This window comes from Vicugna pacos, unplaced genomic scaffold, assembly GCF_048564905.1.
Source record: "Vicugna pacos unplaced genomic scaffold, VicPac4 scaffold_20, whole genome shotgun sequence".
In the NCBI taxonomy this organism is placed as follows: domain Eukaryota; kingdom Metazoa; phylum Chordata; class Mammalia; order Artiodactyla; family Camelidae; genus Vicugna; species Vicugna pacos.
In genome coordinates, this window is record NW_027328741.1 from 77,147,239 (window position 1) to 77,166,267 (window position 19,029).

The 19,029-nt window shown below is 44.0% G+C and overlaps 2 protein-coding genes and 1 long non-coding RNA gene across 5 annotated transcripts in view; 1 reads left to right on the forward strand and 2 right to left on the reverse strand.

Moving 5' to 3' along the window:
* Positions 1–19,029, forward strand: part of LOC140694031 (uncharacterized) — a 540,346-nt gene that overhangs the window by 449,905 nt on the left and 71,412 nt on the right. The window lies entirely within an intron of this gene.
* The window catches only part of LOC140694019 (uncharacterized), a 129,999-nt gene that overhangs the window by 101,366 nt on the left and 9,604 nt on the right, over positions 1–19,029 (reverse strand). The window lies entirely within an intron of this gene.
* Positions 1–19,029, reverse strand: part of LOC140694021 (uncharacterized) — a 45,601-nt gene that overhangs the window by 20,751 nt on the left and 5,821 nt on the right. Inside the window, exons 2-5 of one of the 3 annotated variants that reach the window (XM_072957511.1) lie at positions 18,396–18,565; positions 1,754–1,812; positions 1,404–1,556; positions 744–867 (exon numbers count right to left, since the gene is read on the reverse strand). In XM_072957511.1, coding sequence (XP_072813612.1) covers positions 744–867; positions 1,404–1,516 — 237 coding nt within the window. In that variant the 5' untranslated portion in view covers positions 1,517–1,556; positions 1,754–1,812; positions 18,396–18,565. The remainder of the gene's footprint in view (positions 1–743; positions 868–1,403; positions 1,557–1,753; positions 1,813–18,395; positions 18,566–19,029) is intronic. The other 2 variants (XM_072957512.1, XM_072957510.1) reach the window with 2 other exon arrangements.

The window sequence follows — 19,029 nt, forward strand, 5'->3', positions numbered from 1 at the left end:
TTTAAAACTTTGCTTCAAAAGACACCATCCAGAAAGTGAAAAAACAACACTCAGGAGAAAATTTTTTCAAATCATTTATCTGATAAGGAATTTGTGTATCAAAAAAAAAATTCCACAGCTCAACAATAAAAAGGCAACTCAATTAAAAAATGAAAAAAGAATCTGAAAAGATATTTTTCAAGGAAAATATACAAATGGCCAATAAGCACAATGAAACGGTGTTCAATAACATTAGCTCTAAAGGAAATCAAGTCAAAACAACTAGGAGAAACCGCTTCACATTCACTACAATAGGTTAAAATCAAAAAAAGATTAACAAGCACTAATGAGGACACAGAGGAAGCGGAGCCCGCAGCCATTGCTGGTGAGGATGTAACACAGCGTGACCACTTTGGAAAACATCCTGGCACGTCCTCAGAGAGTTGAACATTTGGCTTCTGAATGATCCAGCAATTCTGCTTCCTGGGCACACAAGTAAGAGAACTGAAAACAAATGTTAACATAAAAACTCCTACAGGAATATTCACCATTACTTTTCGCCATTAATTTTCAGAGCCAAAAAACAGAAACAACCCAAATGACTATCACGTGATGAATGGGTAAATAAAGGGGCCCAGCCATACAGTGAAATATTATTCAGCAATAGCAAAGCATAGAGTACTGACTCAGGCCACAACATGGACAAACATTGAAAACGTTACTCAGTGTGAAAGAAGTCAGTCAAAATAGACGGTTCCACTTACATGAAGTGACTCGATTTGCATGAAATGTTCAGCACAGGCAAATCCACAGAGACAGAAGAGTGGCTCCCTGGGGCTTGGGGAGGATGGGGAAGTTGATAATGTCTGCTTATGCGTACTGGGTTTCCTGTTGGGGGGAAGAAAATATTCTAAGATTGACTGGGATGCACATTTCTGGGCATAGAGTAAAATCCGCTGTACATTTTAATGGGTGATTTGTATTAAAACTGTTAAGAACAAAAGCACCTCGGATTAGTACCTTCCATAGTAAATGCAAATTGCTAACATTTATTACAGGAAGAAGAAACTGCCCTCAGCATGAAAGCAGGAGATCAGCAAATATTAGTTAACCGAAATTGGACAAGAGCATTTCACTTGAAACTGTTGCTGAGTGTCCAAGAAATATTCAGACATGACAAGGAAAATCAGTTTGACATCACGAAGAAGCATTCTGCTTCAAATGCAAATCAAGGATTCGGCAAGCCCAGCTGCTACAAATGACCAGAGAAGAAACCTGGTTCTTAAAACAAGCACCAGAGCCAACAAGGAAATGGTGGTGAGGAAAGCAGGCGGCCTAAAATCTGGAACAGTGTGCTACAAATAATTTCTCCACTGAAAATTCAAAAATAAAATGAAAGTGATGTAATGCTGTGTTGAACTCACGTGAATGGTCTTCCTGCAGTGCTTGACAGTTCTGTAACCCCGAATGACTCAGGAGAATCAGCATGGCTCCTGGGAGTCCCCAAGTAACTGCCCATCAGCACGCTGACCACCATCACATCTGCCAGGGTTGAATTGCAGAGAAGAGAGCAACCTCTGAAAGGCACAGGGAATGTTGACAAGGGAATAAAAGGCTGCGGTCAATCCTGGGACAGAGGCCCTGTGAGCAGAGGCCAGAAGGCTGCAGGTGAACTGGAGTGGCCCTGGGGCAGGAAGGGACCACAGGGGAGCATATCTCAATTATCTCCTCTCTCTCCCTCGGGTAGGAGGGATAAAGCCTGCATCCTTCTCACCTGGAACTGTGGGTTCTGGCTGGCGGAAGTCTTACCGACACGGAATGAAATTCTCAAGACTGCGGAAAAAGGAAAGAAAGCGAGAGGGATTAGGGAGCCAAATCCACGAGTCTCTCAAATGCTCCCATATTTATTGTGTATAATCAAAGTAAAAAGTCAATAACAGTTGTGAGATAGTAGGCAGGAACTTGGGGAAAGAAGGGATGAGACAGAGATTGTAGACTCCACCATGAGTACTAAGGCTTAGTTTACCTTTAGGGAAGTCATGGGCTGAGGGGAACAAGATACATTTTTTAGACATGTTCATTACAAAGCAGACCACCAGACCAGCCTGGTCCCTGTTTTGGGGATAATAGACTATCTAACACCACGCAGGCCTGGCGTTTATAGCTGAGGGCCTGGGTCATTGCTGTGCAATAAGCAGTGTGCTATCTATAACCTCAAATATGCAAGCAAGGCATTGTCTCTGCTTTTTATGGCAAGGAGACAGGAGTGAGGATGCACAGGTGTTTGCTTTAAAGCAGTTAATAAGCACATTTTTTCTTCTTAAAGTTGACAGGCGGCTGGGATGTGTTACAACTTGTTAACTCAATCATGGGCTCCCACATGGAACCATTATGGAGGACATCCTAGGATGAAAAATCCTGGCTCTGGATCTTTTCCTGCCAGTTTCGGCCACTCCAGCAGGGTCTAGACACATCCCTGAATAACGATCCCACAGAACCACCTAAACTCTTAACTCCTGGTGCTTGAAACTTAATTTTAGCTCTACACAACTTAATGTAGAAAAGTTTCAGAAATAAAAGATATTATATTCTTTTTATATCTCATCATAAGACTGATTTTTCTGATTGCTCTAAGCTGCTTCTACATGGTAAAGCACCTAATTCTGCAGGTGAATTCAGTACTTTCCTTTGGGCATAACTAGACAGTCTGGGCTGTCTGACTTCTATTAGTCAAATACCAATACACTTAATTGATTTCTTTGTTCATCAATTTCAGCCTGGAGATGAGGGTCTGTCACTATTTTCCTCAGCCCACCCTCTACTCTTTTCTCATCAGCATCTCAGGCCTCCTGAAAACAAAACAAAGCATTTGTTTCCCTTCATCTACACTTTCCACAAAGGCAACAGGAATCATCATGCCTAGAGAATGAATTCAACACAAATGTTAAAACAAAAATCTATAAACCTGAAGCAACTCCATCTCCGACTCATGATACACAATGACATGAGAGTAAGTGTGTCAGGTACAAAGCATGCGTGAGCCTGACCACCTCATTTCTATTCTTCAAAGGAAGGAAGGTTTTCGTATTTTTTATTATCATTCTTTGTCATTGTTTCTGATTAAGCCAAAAAATTTTTTATGAAATAATTAAGCACTGCAATAACAGATTTTCGCTGTATCAATTACAGAAGGAATTCAGAGGGGATAGGAAAACCCACCTCTGTAAAAAATGCAAAATTCCTTCCCCTGTTAAGAACACGAATACAAAATGCAACAGAATTCAAATTCTTGTGGAGAGGACAAAAGCCACAGAATCAAAGCAAAGTCATTATTATGACTCAATCCAAAATTCACTGGACAAACATGCTCAATGCATTCAAATAACTTTTAAGGCACACTGCAAACCATTCACTTAATTATCTACAGGCTAGAGGAAGAATTTCCCTCTACAACAGACAACATAAATCAATAGGTTGCCCCACCAAACAAGGAACAAACATCAGGTTTTTTGCAGTTCTGATAAATCAGCAAGTTTTAAAGATCAAAATCCAGAAATTTTAAACATTCATTCACACCAGAATGAATCAAGCACTTAAAAAAAATAAATAACCCAAAGAAACTAAACACATTGATCACGTACCTGGATCAATGAGAAATTCTTGTACAGCTGGAAAAAAAGAACAGTCTATAGACTTATACTTGAAAAATAAAACTACTTTTAAAGATAACTGCTAAAACACATTTCATCATTCATGTTGCCTTGAAAAATCTGAGGCACTTGCCTCTGATCAGAAAAGCAATTCTGAGTATTAGTATGTTACAATTCAGTGCCAGTTTGCTTTAGAAGAAAAAAGAAAAGCTACTGTTTCTCATCTTGCACAAAGTTTAAAGAACCTCCCTGCCTCTATCTCCTCCCATTTTCTAAGCTCATGCTCCCCAACCCTTCTGAAACGATTATGAGAACCTCTTATTCCCACCAATATGCCAAATCACAAAAGAGTATCAATTTATTTGTGTAAATATATACCTACACCTTGAACTGGAGGAGAAAGATTTCAGAAGGCTATATGGAACTTATTGCTACATTCCTGAAATCACACACATACACGTTCACAGAGACACAGACATATACAAACTGAATTACTGGGCACTTCACAAGCTAAGGACTTACAACTTCTAGAAGATAACTTTGTAGTTAGTTTAAAATACAAAACGGTCAGCTTTTGAAAGCCTTGAACATTGCAAAATCATCCAAATATCAATGAGATCCAATTAGCCTTCTCTGTAGAATGTAATTCCCCATGATGGCAAAGCAGACCCTAAGAAGTAGTGGATCCAAGACTCGTGTTTTTCACTAGCTATGATCGTTTTAAAACATGTAAACAGATTTAGAAAGGTATGTCCCTATGACATTTATTCTTATTGAGATGGCATATGTATTCAATTGTCTATGCAGAAAATAGGACCCATGATGGTGTTTAAGAAATATTTTGTGTATTGAAATATTTATTTTTAAGTGCAGACAAGGAGGGTGGGTATAACTCCATTGTAGAGCACCTGTTGTGCACGCACATGTTCCTGGCTTCAATCCCCAGTACCTTCATGAAAATAAATAAATACAAGTGCTTACTTAAAAATAAGAATAAATTTATATAAAAAAATAAATGCAGACTAAAAACCACTGCAATCTAGGAGCCACAATTATAATAAAAAACAAGTGTTTCTATCAAATATTGACTATACGCCAATCACAGAGACAACCACAAATCACACCTGACAACCATCACGTGTGATTCTCAGCAATCCTACTAAGTAGACACGGATGAGAAACCCGGCTCTGCGGATGAGGAGACGGAGCTCGGAGGAGCCGGGGACACTGACCGTCCTGCTCCCCGTGACACCGCGTCAGCCCAGGGCAAGCGCTGACAGAGCTGCACTGAGGGGACACCCAGCTGCATGGAACCATGGGGGATTGGGGAGTCCTAGAAAATACTCAAAAGTGTTCAATGAAAAACCAGCTCAAATACGTTACTCTGTGCCCCATCCTCTAAACACAGAACATGTCTGGGACCTTTTTGATGCCTCCGTGTCCTTTCTGCCATCATCAGTTACGTGCCCTCTCAGCGCGACCAGTCATGAACTGGACCCCATACGAAGTGCACTCAGATGGAAGAGCTTTAAAAGCTGTTTTATGAAGTTTGTAAGACTCTGTCTATTCCTCACACAGGCGGTCATCCAGCACTACTCACCGGTGCGGATGTACCACCTGAAATCACACCTTTCTGCTTTTTAAAATCCCTTCATGTAATACAGACTTTTAAACAGCAAAGAAGCAGCTCAACCACAGACAGTGGACAGCTTTTCACCAAATGGACTCGAACAGCACATCTGACAACCTGGAAGCCCTTGTCTTCTATTAAACCCACTTCCAGGTACTTCATCATTTTCGGATTGGTGGACTCGGCCTCTGAATGGCCTACTCAGAGAGATCCCATCCTCACATCCGGGGGTGGGAGAGGACCCTGCTGCTGGGAGAAATCAGTGAGGAATGTGGACATCCTCCAGCCATTTCTGCACGGGTAGAAATGCCACATGCTCAGAAATTATACCGTCAGCACCCCTGGGCTCCCATGGACTGGTTTCACATTAAGCAAACTTATGACACACTGATGCAAGAAAACCAGAAATTTAATTTATTAATGTAACAGGAGATGTGAAACTACAAACCAGATTGAAATATCAGAGTTCAACCATGAGTACAGATTCTCCTCCACGGCCCAATCTCGGGCAGGCAGTCACATGGCAAGCATGGACAGAAGCAGAGCAGGAAGGGTTTCTAGATTAACTCAATGGACTAAATTTCTGTTATAAGAACAGATCTACTGCCTGGAAAACAATTAATGCCAATCACGGGGCACACTCCATGGACAGTGGCTGAGACACGACTGTGAGCACCTGTATAACTCCACTTTCCCTGTCCTTTCTGGTCTAACTGATGCAGAGGTACAGAGATCCAGGGATGCAGATACCTGTAAACACCCAAAGCCCATCCCTGGGAGCCTGGAAACCAGATAGCCAGGATTTAAATCCCAGCTCTGCCACTTACTAGCTCTGTTACCTTGGCCAAATTACTTACCCTCTGTGTGCCTCAATTTCCACACTGTAAACCTGGGATAACAATCAAATCTTTCTTACTCACTTGTTGTGAAAATTGGAGGATTCATTTCTGTAAAACTCTCAGAAAAGAATGTAGCACATTTTTGGTGCCCAACAAATTTCAATTTAATAAGAAAATGATTTACAAGTCTCCCATCTAATCATCTTATGTGTTTCATGACTATTCTGAGTCCCAAAGGAAATCCTTATTTCCCCTCTTATAAACTCTTGAGGAGCACCCTTCTGTTTCAAGCCACCACCTGTTTAAACTGAGGGGGGATTCCCTCCTCCCCACTCCTCTGGTCCATGGGAGACTGCTTCTCCCTTCACACTCCTGACCACTGGCCCACGGCTAGCCCTCCTCACACTAACAGATTGAGGTGTGAGTCCGGGGAGACAAGCAGGGCATATGAAAGCTTTCCTTCCCCTCCAGTGTTGGCCACCCTTAGGAAGCAGCCGGGATGCTCAGTTCCATGGCAAGACAGTCCTGTGCATTATGGGTCAGAATCTCTCAAGGGAATGCTCGCTGTGGACCAGAGTTACCTGGGACTGCGTAAGTCTCTAATTCTGGGACATAGTGTCATGACACTCACTCTCCCACAGCCCTGAATTTCATGGAGAACGTGGCTTCATCAGTAATAAAGGAGACATTTATCGCCTGCCTGTTCTTCTTTGTCATCTCTCAGTTGGCTGCTGGACACAACATGTGTATAAGTATTGGGTCCCCTTAAGACCCAACATATATGAAGTAACAAAAATTCTGTGGCTTAACATTGGTTCAGGGCGACTGTGTAACTGTCCTGACTCTGCTGATGCTAAATTATGTGTATAGGAACTATGGAACCTCCTCAAATATCTTTCATCATAAAACCAGCTTTTCTTATTTTCCTGTTTCTCAGTAATTGCCAAAGACTATCAAATGATGGCTTCACACCAAAAAGCAGTTAAGATTATGAGCCCTCTTGTCATACACACTGTGCTAAACACTTTACATAATTTCTAATTCTCACAATTCTACAAAGCAGAAATGAGTGTCCCCATCTCACAGACGAGGGAAAAACTCAGAAAGAACTGACTCAGGATCACGTAGCTCAGTGGCAGCGCGTGCACGCAAACCCAAGTCAAAACACCACACCCCTTTGTATATGTACCAAATCTCCTACCACCCATTGACACACAGCGGTGGGGATAATACTTAGGGAACTCAGTACACTTTTCAGCTTTAAGGTGCTCCAGAGGCCGCTTCTAGCTCTTTTATAAAATCCCGGCTCACTGGTTTCTAACACTGCAAGAAAAGTCCGATGTTGCAACTGTTTGCACAGGAAGTCTGAAATGTTCACAGCGAGATGATAGAATAAAACTAAGACATAAGCAGAATAATAGTTCCAGGTAGTCAGACATAATGGACATTGTGCTACCCTGAAGCACTAAGCAAAGGAATCAAAAAAAAAAAAAAAAAACGTTGTTTAAGACTTCCTTTACAAACAGGGAAGTTAAGACTGTAAGAAGGTGTAACAGCGCCACCTATGGCTTAAAAGGCCTTCCTGGTTGCCTGGAAAGGTGCAACACAAAAATTGCCTGTGGATCAGAAACAAGAATCAGATAACTAAAAGCTTATGTAGCACATACTGCTCTCCTAGTCCTCATGTCTTGCACTGTAGCAAAAACCAACAGACCTGTACTAGGCCTATATTCATAAAAGTCATGTCTGTATTTTTCCAACAGGAGGTAATCTAAGTATCTTGCAAAATACTTCTCAAAGAGCCAGGAAATCATAGAAGTGTATTGAAATACAAAAACATTTATTTACATATTAAAACAGCATGAGCTTTTTTCTATTAAAAAAGCTGACATGTCAAATCAATGTTTTGATATTTTAAAACCTATTAAGAGTGCAGAAAAATAAATCAAAATTTTCTTTAATCACAAAAGAGAGAAGCTTATTCCCTGAAAATGATCAATGTGGATTTTTCTAAACTTAATGCTTCTGGTCAGAGTCCTACGAATTTAAATGTCTGAGTGTATAGTTACACGGCAGCATGAACACTGAGTTGTAACAATACACATTCTGTGTAAATAATCTTCAAGGTCGTCTGCTTAAGTCAATTTAACTAGTCCCTGTCTCAATAGAATGATACAGATTTCATTAAAACTTCATACTGCACGCGCACACACACACAAAACCCTGAATCCTTGTTACTTTAAGCCATATTCATATATATCCATATTGAATATGCATCAGAAACAAGCCACCCTCTTTAGTATTCACAGTTGATCCTTCTAAACTATCTGTCATTGTGACAGCACATTTTTACTAAGCAGCTCTTGGATGCTTTGTATACAAGGCGTCTACCTCTCACAGTCAGACATGGTAAACGGCATCACTCAAATTTCACAAATGAGGAAATATACTTAAGCCATGGAAACAACGTACATATTTATCATCAGGAAAGAAAAGAGTAAAGATTTTACTTTCAATATGCACTGACAAACTTTTCCTCCATACTAAGACTACATACATAAAACAAATTCAGTCATTGTAAATTATTCTGTCAATAAGCACCACTAGAGAAAAACAAGCAACATCATTAGCAATGATTGGACTTTCAAAGCCCACTCCTATTTTGCACTATAATCATTTTTAATGTTTTGTTTTTAGTGCTTACATAGCACTAATATAAAGAAAACATAAACTATTTAAGTCATTACCTGAGAATGCAACATTTGTGAAAATGTACAATTTTAATTTATGCCGCTCTGTCTCACATTCTCACTGGTGTCTCTCCTTTGAAGGCCTCATCAGGCTGAGATCGCCAAAATCGGTCATTTATGGACTCACAGGAGTTCGGGAACCACTCAACGGGAGGCTGATCAGAGGAGAAATTGAGAATGCATCCTGTGCAGCCTGGGTTCCAGCACCGAGCTAGGCACCGCCAGCTGCGTTTGATTTGGGACAAGCTGCCCACCTCTCAATCCCTCAGCTGCAAAAAGGAGACATTGATACCTACCGTCAAACACCTGCTTTGAAGTAAAACATGAGAAAAACAGTTTAGCCTTTGGTAGGTGTCCACTCACAGCAAGCTTGGTCATTATGATGATGAGGATTACTTTTAATAAGTTAAGCTAGACCAAAAATTAGAAATCACCATAAAGGAGAAACATTTTAACTCAATAAGCATTCCCTTTTGAATGGATTGATAAAAGTTCTAATGATTTTTTTAATAAACCAAATTTTGTCCATTAATTTTAGATTTACCGGTTTATGGACAAGTCTCCAAAAAAAGAATTAGAGGCCTCTAACCTCTGAATACTAAGAAAGTAAAGTTTAAAAAAATTATGGGGGAGAGTATACCTCAGTTGAGAGAGTATGTGCTCAGCACGCATGAGGCCCTCAGTTCAGTCCCCAGTAACTCCATTTAAAAACTTTTATTTAAAAAAAAGGAGAATTAAAGGAAAAAGATGGAGGACTACAGAATTTTTTTAGAGAATCCACTCAGATTTAAGATGGGGAAAAAATATCCATTTCTCACAGGAAATCTTGAGAACTATGTTAACCGGATCTGAGTTGTCTAGTCTTTAACATTTTTCATGAATTCATATTACCAAGTCTTAAAACTACCTGATAACCCACAGTGGTGATAGTGATCATAAAACCTGCCAATGCGGATCGAACTCCGGCTAGGACTGCTCTGTTCTGACATCTCTGCCCCTGAGGCCTCACCAGGCTGAGAGCACTAAATTTTGTCATTCATGAGCATCTCGTGTAAGTCTTCCATTTGTGCTTCTCAGTCTCCTCTCACCAGCCCCTCTGAGGGAAGCACTGTTATCATCTTCCCCACACGCAGATAAGGTCACTGAGGTACAGAAACTAAACCTGCTCCAGGTCACATCGGCATTAAAGGACGTCTGTATTTCTGCTGTTTTGCGATTGACAAAGGAATCTGAGATATCAATACAAGATAGACTGTTAAATAATCAAGTCTGTCAGCTCTTCACCTCAAAGAGCAGATACTATAAATTCCTGATGCAGGATGAGGCTGCCACCACAAAATGACTCAGCTAGAAATTAATATCCAAGATGAAGCAGCGGATACACATAAATATTCATGACTGTCAACTCCTCTCACGGGTCTTGGCCCTTCACTGCCTGAATGGGGGTGAAATCCCCACCCGTGTCTGGGAGGGTAGCGCGGCTCTTCCAAGTCTCACCCAGGCTTCACAGGCTGTTTCCCCCTACAGACTGTCCTAAATGATTAAAAAGCTCACAAGATTTTTACACCAGCCAAAACTGAAAGACATTTCTGCATATGGAGCACTTTCTCAGGCTTAAACCATTTTTGCCTACACTCAGCAAGGGGGAAAAAAGAAACATGACTCTGCAAAGTCTCTTAGCCTTACCACTCACAGGAGTTGAATGGTCTCAGCACAAGATGACCCTTCACATTACAGGATGAGAACAAAATAAAGCCGCCCCAACAACAAGCACTCCCAGAGACAGCGCTCAGCAGTCTTCTGCACACTCACGGTTGTGCAGCCCTCACCACCATCTATTTCCAGAACACTTCATCACCCCAATAGAACACCCCTGTCACTAGCAGTCACTCCACAACCCCCCTCCACCCAGCCCCTTGCAACCATCATCTGCTCTCTGCCACTGCATGAGCCAATTCTGGGCATTTCTAAGATAACTGAAATCAACAATATGTGGCCGTTTGTGTCTGGTTCCTTTCAGTTAACGTGCTGTTATCAAGGCTTTCCCATGTTGAAGTGGTATCAGCATGTCTCTTTTTTTTTGAAAATGTTAAACTTTATTAGAAGGTGGTAAATACTATCAAAAATAGTAGAGTGGGGTATAAGGGGTGGGGTTTCAAAGGGAAAAGGCCGGGTTGAGCAGTCAGGGTGGACTACCCAGAGTAGATGGCTTTTTTCATATTCCCCTTTATTTATTTTTTCTTTTTTATTCACACTTATGTCTGAATAATATTCCACTAAATGGAGATAGTACATTTTGTTCTTTCATTCAGCAGCTATATATGGACGAGGTCCAGAAGAATGAGTGTAAGTGGTGGCTAGCAGGGATGGCATATAAGCAAAGGGCAAGATGTGCTTTCAAAAAAAAAGTGAACAATCAGAGGCACAAGGAAATTCAGCGCGTTTCTGAGAAAGTGCATGGTTGCTTCAGTAGGACTGCCATGCAGGGCTGTGGGGATAGTGACAGGAGACACAGTGAGGGAGTCACCTGAGAATATTCCCCACTGCAAGCAGCTCAGCCAATTCTCCTCCCTCATCCTGTATTTTAGAGACATTTTTGCTAGCTTTTCTCTTATTTCAAGTAACAGTACTTTAGTTACACATCTGATCATCTGCATCAGACCACATTAGCTCCAAGCCACAGAAAATCATTCACTGACCGGAGCAGCTCCAAGACATAACATTGATGGACCAGGGAGTCCTGCAGCATCCCATCCTGCAGGCACAAACCACACATGTTCCCTGGTGATGTCCGGAAAGTAAAATGCATGGAAATATCTCACTGCTGCTGCACGACATCTGCCCACAAATTGCCCCCAAATCATGCTGGCACAGCACTACTCAACCCTCGCACTACCCAAAAAAAAAAAAAAAAAGAGAGAGAGAGAGAAAAGAAAAGAAAAGAGAAGAAAAGAAAAGAAAAGAAAATATAAGAAAAGAAAAGAATAAAGCTAAGAAAGCAAATTTAGGCTCTTCCATTGAAAACCAGCAACCATCACTGCCAGTATTTGAGCTGGAATGATCCTGACTTCAAAAACCACTGTGCAGTTACTATTCAAATGTGACAGACATATATGTATTTCACTTAGATGATATTACAATAGGATTTTTCTTTTCAAAATTTCCAGTTGCAACAATAGCACAAGAAAGTTTATGTTTCATTTTTTAAAAAAAATCAATTATTTTCCACTTTGTTAATTTTGAATCTATTATTATTTTATAAAGGGAGCTATGCTGCAGATTATAAACCAAATATCTGGCTTCTGCAAACAAGACCTATATGACTTCACTATTTCAGAGCAAGCTTTAATGATGCTTTCAAATTGGGGGCGCTCACTAACAGCTCTTTAAATACTGTCAAAGATGTGCTATTATGTAATGCAAAGGGTCTACCTACACATCAACTCAGAAACCAAAGAAACTACACGAAAGCCTTAGTTTATCATTTTAAAATATTCCTATTATTTTGAATATTAAATTTCTTAAAAGATAAGATATTTTTTGAGAAAGACATCAGTTGTATTAAATTTCCTCTCACCAAGAAAGCAATCTTTATCAAGAATTACTACCCCTATGAAAATCCAAAAGACAGGACGTTTCTAGCTAAGTTAACTTACAGATCTCAACACAAGCCTAAATCCTATCTGCTCTCACTTGAACGAGCCCAGCAAAGTCCTGGGCTACTCTGGAACTTAGCTTTTCTGTTCCATATGTTGGCAGAGCTAAGATCATCACACAAGGCAGGGAAGGAGAGAAGAGGTAAGTCCACCTGGCGGCCTCCATCTGTTTACTTCCAGCCACAAGGTGTCGCTAGAGCGACCCCGCTAACAAGCCCTCCACATAAGGAAACCCGGCATCCACTCTGCCCCTGCGGTCCCCAAGCAGTCCCGACGCCCCTCTCCCACTGATGGCCTCCGAGCCTGTGAATGGTCTTCTAATGACCCTCCCAGTTGGTGACACTCTCCCCCTCTTCCCCGCTACACACACACACACACACACACACACAGCCAAGGCAGCCTTCCCAAAGCACAAATTTGATTACATCTCCCCCACTTCAAACCCATCAGAGGCTCCCTGGTAGAGTTCTAGCCCCACCCCCGACCCTGCTTGTCCATCCTCACCTCAGTACCAGGTCCCCAGTGACCTCAGGGGCCCCGTGACCTGCTGCTACTTCCCACTAGCCTCCAGGCTCATTTTAACTGTTTGTCAAGGAAGTCTTCCTTCCCTCCAACCTCCGCACTTTGGATTAGGTGCCCTGCTGTGTTAATAAAACATTTTAATCTAAGTCAACTTCTGACACTGCTAAGCTCTCAAGAAGCAAGTACATTTTGCTTACTACTGTGGGTCCACCCCCTCTCCCCTAGACACTCAGAATTGCGTGTGTTGTGAATAAAAGAATGAAGGGGTGGGACTCAAAAGGACAGGCAGAGCTGCTCTCCTAAGGGTCACTTCCTGCTGACACCCTTCACTGCCTCTTCTGTGTCAGTTCTAGTAAAAACCAAGCTCCTCCAAAGCCCTCCACCCCTAGGCCCTCTCCAGTGTCCTTCAAAGCAGGGTCACCCACCACCCTGGACCACACAGGGCAGTCTCCCCGAGTCCCCACCCCACAAGCCTCCAGGCCTCTACCCGGGCTGCTCCTGCCACCTGAGTCACCCTCTTGATTCCTTCCCCTGGCTGACTCTTACTCTGTCCCCAGAACTGAATGTAGAGCCAATTTCTTCCAGGAAGTCCTCCCTGATGATGTCCTTTAGCTCTTGGCTGGGCTCCATCTACAGCAGCACTGCTTGGCGACCAACTGGTATTTGTCCACCTGCTCCTATGAGACCATGACCTCTTGGAGGCCACGTGGGAAAAAGGAGTGAGGTGACAAGAGGGGTGGGAAGAGCAAACAGGAAAGTCGCAGCTCAAGTCCCAAATTCAAGGATTCTGTCTCAGATAAAGAGAATAAACTGTTTCATACGTGTGTCATTTGGCTATGATTTTTGTGGCTCATGGAAAACAAGAGCTTGGTGTTCAAGCCTGAAATCCAAGTTACATGCAAAGAAATGTATATATTCATATCCAAAGGAAACCAGAGCTGCTCAACAACACTTTGCAGTTAAAATCCAAAGGAACTTTGATAAAGGCACTCTCCCTCTCTCTCTTTATTTTTATTATTTATTTTTTTTTTGGTATCATATAGTTTTAGAAGTATTTGTATAACTAAGGGATGGCTACAGCCTATGATTCTGCACTGGAGTGTTTGGGGCTAAGGAAGCCCAGATTACATGCACTGTGTAAATGCAATCACACCAACACAATGACAGGCGCCCTAGTGGCTGAGCTGAAGTTCCAAAGAAGAGAACCTTATGTTGGAAGACAGCTCTCAGTAGAAAGTAAGAAATGCAATGTTCTGTACTCAATTTCATTAGCTTTATGAGCCATTAACAGATAGTATGTCTTGTCCAATGAAACCCCAAAATATATTGTCATCTTCGATTTTTTCCATCTGACTGTTTTATGCTAAATTTGGATATCAAACCCTCACTCCATACGGAAAGCTCAGGCCTTAGCTGCAGCACAGTTACATCCCGTGGAAGAAAGCCGATCAAGGGAGAACAGGAGAGTTTCCCTTCAGAAGCTGCTAAGTGTGGTTTTGCACCTGTATGTCATTTACAACCACGCCATCGTCAAAGGAGTAAGACCTTACATCTGTGGGGCAAAAAGCACTGCGGTGGTTCCGAACCATGAAAGAACACTGAGCTTTGTGCAACAGTCCTGAGGCACTTAAAGCGTACTTTCTCTGAAAGGCTCCGAAACTGACTCACTTCACCATTTCAGGTACAACCGGAATTAGTAGAGAGAACATGCCCTTGAAGTCTGACAAGGCCCTGCTGGAATCCTGCTACAGCATTTACTAGCTGCTAAATGAACCAATTCCTTAAACCTCTGAGGAGGCTTCCCAATCTTCAAAACGGGGCTGCCACCGCCCACTTGGGAGGCATGGATGTGAATGCAACACGCAAGTAGGGCGGCCGACTGGTACGTGACACGGGACCTGGCTAGTTTCCCTCCGCTGCCCTTCTGCCCCTTTAAACTTGCACTGTTCCCCCTGGTAAGGGTGAAGCCCCAGGAACAGACTGCCCGATTATTCTGTATATCCCCGGATACATACCTTACCCTTAGGAGGTCAGAAAAACAACTGCCTCCTCCCCAGTCACTATCAATATTCTTAAGAGTCTGGGTTTTTTTAACTCTATGTTTCAGGGAGACTATTCAAGAATTGTTCAACCACCGTTCTCCAGGTTGGCTCCTCTCCCAACGCCCATCCCTTCTTACCTCAAATCTTCTGTCTGATTGCCTTTTGTTCGTGGGAAAGAGAGTCCGCTAGGGTGCGGACTCCCTAGGCCTCCCTCCCTTCATCACAGGAGAGTGTGACTACATTCTCCCAACTCCCCACTCCGACTCCAGCTTCTGAGGAGTTTCCCCTTCTGGACCCTGCAGCCTCTGGATCGTCCCAAGACGCGCACACGTGGCCAAAACCCTCTCTTCAGATTTCTTCCTGTGTGGCCCTGCCCACCCCCCAGAACCTTAAGGATAAATGCCATTGCTCTGAAAATCACAAACGCCGCTGACTGACACACCATAGCTGCATGGTCCGGGCTTTCCTCCAAACCAGGCACAGCCCTGCCCCCCCTCAGACACAGTCTGCACCTCTTGAGATGAGCTGATCCACTTGCACGGCTGTGAACACCAGCTAAGAATGACGAATCCCAATGTGTATCTCTAGTCCGGCTCCTTCACCTGAGCCCCAGGCTCATAGACACGAGTGCCTCTTGGAAGTCCTAACTTGGATGACAAATGGCATCTTAAAAATGCCATATGTCAAAAAAAAAGGCCTTATGTCCACCATTTACTCTAGACTTCGATTCCTGGCAGGTACCTCCCAGGCTCCCCATTTTAGTAACAGCCCCAGCACCCACCTAGGTGTTTGAGGTCACATTCAATTTCCACTGTTCCCTCCACCTGGCCCTGCCCTGGAATCAGTCTTGTTATTTCTGTCGCTAAGCCAGTCTCAAGTCTGGTTCTGCAGGGAGCACGATGGAAACCCACAAGCTCACAGCAAGGTGCACTGAGTCACAGTCCTCCGAAGGGAGTTCCCTGGAGGGGGAGGCATCTCCTGCTGCCAGTCACCTCAGAAGGCACTGGATTCTCACAAAGAAGGACCAGAAGAAGGGACTCAAGGATCTCCCGTGGTCTGAGCTTTGAAGGGCCCGAGGTCTGGGGGAGCTCCTAGTTAGCTGACACTCCTGTCAGTGAGCAGATGAGGATGGTAGGAACCCAGGCAAGTCTGTTCTCGCTCCGACCCCTTTTCTCTCGGGAGCCACGGGAAAGGCCAGTTTCCAGGGCACAGACCGGCCATCACAGATCCCAGCCTGCATTTGCCAACCCAGACAGCCTAGACTCCTACTTGCGACTCTTACTTCTGTTCTGTTCCCCCCCAGAATGTGATGGACTCTTTCAGAAAGTCTGGACTGTCTCAAGCGAGAGCAAGTCAGTGAAGGATGAAGTGTCCACATTTGGACCAGAGCATGAAAGGAGAAACAAGGCCTCATGTCCAGCATGACGGTGGTGGCCAAGCCTTTTCCCTGGGTGAGATGAACCAGGGTCGGGGTGAGAATGCAAGGTCCCTTCACGGCTGACAGGGGTGTTGGAGACTCACTACCGCAAAATAACCACACGGCCGTCAGTGGTGGACATCAGCTGCAACAGACACAGAGTCAGCTATTTACTGCCAAAAAGGGGTAAAAGTAAATGCCGGTGCAGGGAGGCCTGCACGGCTGCTGAGGCAAACCACAGACCCGGCTCTGAATGCCCACTGGCTGAAGCAGAGAGGAAGCTACGGTCCCCTTTAGCGGTCCCTGTGTCCACCAGATCCAAGTGAACCAGCTCCTTAGGACAAGGCCATGTTTTCCTGATACTTAGAAAAACCAGCCTCATAAAGGGAACAAAAGAGTGGCATGGTTTTAGGCCCGCTCCTGCCCCTCTATGAATGCAAAGTAAAGTAAATGGCACTGGGAAGGTGAATGCAAAAAAAAAAACCCAAAAAACAAAAAACCGGTGACTGCTTCCTCCAACAGCGTCCCCTGCAGCTGCCCACCCCCGAGCCGGCCACTTCCTCACCAGTGACCGCCGGCCAGGAAGCGCCGTCACGCACGTCACACAGCGACAGCCAGGAACCTCGTGCCGAGCACGTTTGTGTAAAAGCCAGAATCAAGCAAGGTGCTGCAGAATTTGACTTTCCAAGTTTAAATACTCCATGAAAAAAATCCCTCAGCAGCCGCCTAAATCAATTCGCATCTCACTTCTTCAAAACAAATAAACAAAATTAGTAAGAGAGCATTTGTTACCAAATATAAGGACGAACTAACAGGTTCCTCAAAGCAAGGACTTTAACAGATATCAAACTCCAGTGGGTGATGTGCTAACATAGCAAAAATTCCAAAAAAGTAGAAAATAAGATGACTAGGATAATATACGAATCATGGCAACTGTTAAGTTTTTGCTTTTTATAGCGATGGAGACCGCACAGAGGGCGATCTGGCTATTCCAATGCAGGATGTGCACAGCCCACATTTTCAGACCCAACAACATGCTCACGGGGTGGTATAAGGGAAAAAGGAAAATAGAAAAAGGAATCGAGGAACAGCCAAAATTAGAAACACACGAGAACAAAAATGACTTTGACAGCATTTACAAGAAATTACGTCAGTGTGATGAGGACAGGGATGCAGGGACGGTGAGACCCACCCTCACCTCCTGATCCAGGGAAGGCAGGGGCCTGAGGGGAGGGTTGCTGCCGGGGGACCCCAACGTGGTCAGCGCCCCAAACCAAAACTTCACCTAGATGCGTGTAGACAGCTTCTGAGCTACAAAATGTGGTCGCATTTCAAGCTGGACAACTTTACTCACTCCCACCAAGAGGAACAGGGGAGAATTAGGTTCTGCTCCTGAACCAAAGCATTGTTTAAAAAATTAATGACTGTGTAAAAGCAACAATAGAGTAAAAGTCACTGGAGGAGAACGTGCTTGACCCGAGCTCACTGGCCACGTTATCTCACTGACGTTCAGATGCTGGCTGAGCCCTTATGGTACCAGAACAGACAGACCCACCAGGAGGGAGGTTTAATGTGCTGCTGTATTTTGATGCCGGCAGCCATGCCTGGTACACGAGGTTCTGGGTAAACAATGGTGACAGTGTCAACCACTATGGGCTAAGCACACATCCAGCTACTCCGCCAAATCCCAAGGGCAGACTTCAAAAGACAAAAACAAGCTGGCATTCTCTGTTGGCTCTGCAGAATCAGAGCCAAGCAGTTGCTGAGCAAAAATGTCACCAGTGCCTCCTATGACAAAATAGGAGGCACTGGTGTGGGGCTGGGGCAGGGCTCCAGGCTTCCACTGATCACCCACCAGTCTGTCCAGGGGGTGAAGGAGGTCCCTGCTTTCATTGCACCGATGCACCTACCTTGAATGACGCCTTAGGACTCAACAGGAGGTGACAGGTGAGGTGAACGGAGCCAGCCTTGGTGTAGCACGGTTCTGGCAGCTATGCCCTCAGCAGTGCCCAGTTTCCTAAACCTGACACCTCATCTCCAAGGAGCAGAAGTGTAGTGTGGGCATGTAGATCACAGGGCCCTGTGAGGACAAGTACAGATCATGGCCACGACATGCCTCTCCCCTTCCTTAAGAAATAGAGGAATGTCCGGGGAGGAAGTGAAAATTATTCCAGAGCCCGCCAGGCACCACACGCAGGTGGGACACGGATCCCCTGTGTCTGTCATTCACAGGACTGGTGTGGATTTTCTTTTTATCAATTCTCTGGCATCTTCTCCTCCATCTTACCAACAACAAGAAAGTAGAATCTGACCTTAGAATCACAGAGAATCACAGAGCCCCTCCTGCACAGCGGGCCCGGCAGCACGTGCCATGTCCTCCGACCGTCACCTGTGGGACCGCCATGAGCGCTCTCCAGACTCAAGGCCCGAGGCCATAGGCCGGGGGGACACAGCTCACCTCACTCTCCCCAGTAAAGGGGGACCACCTCTCGGCAAAGACGTCTCACCCTCTTCTGCCGGAGGGACAGCTTGAAAGATACACAG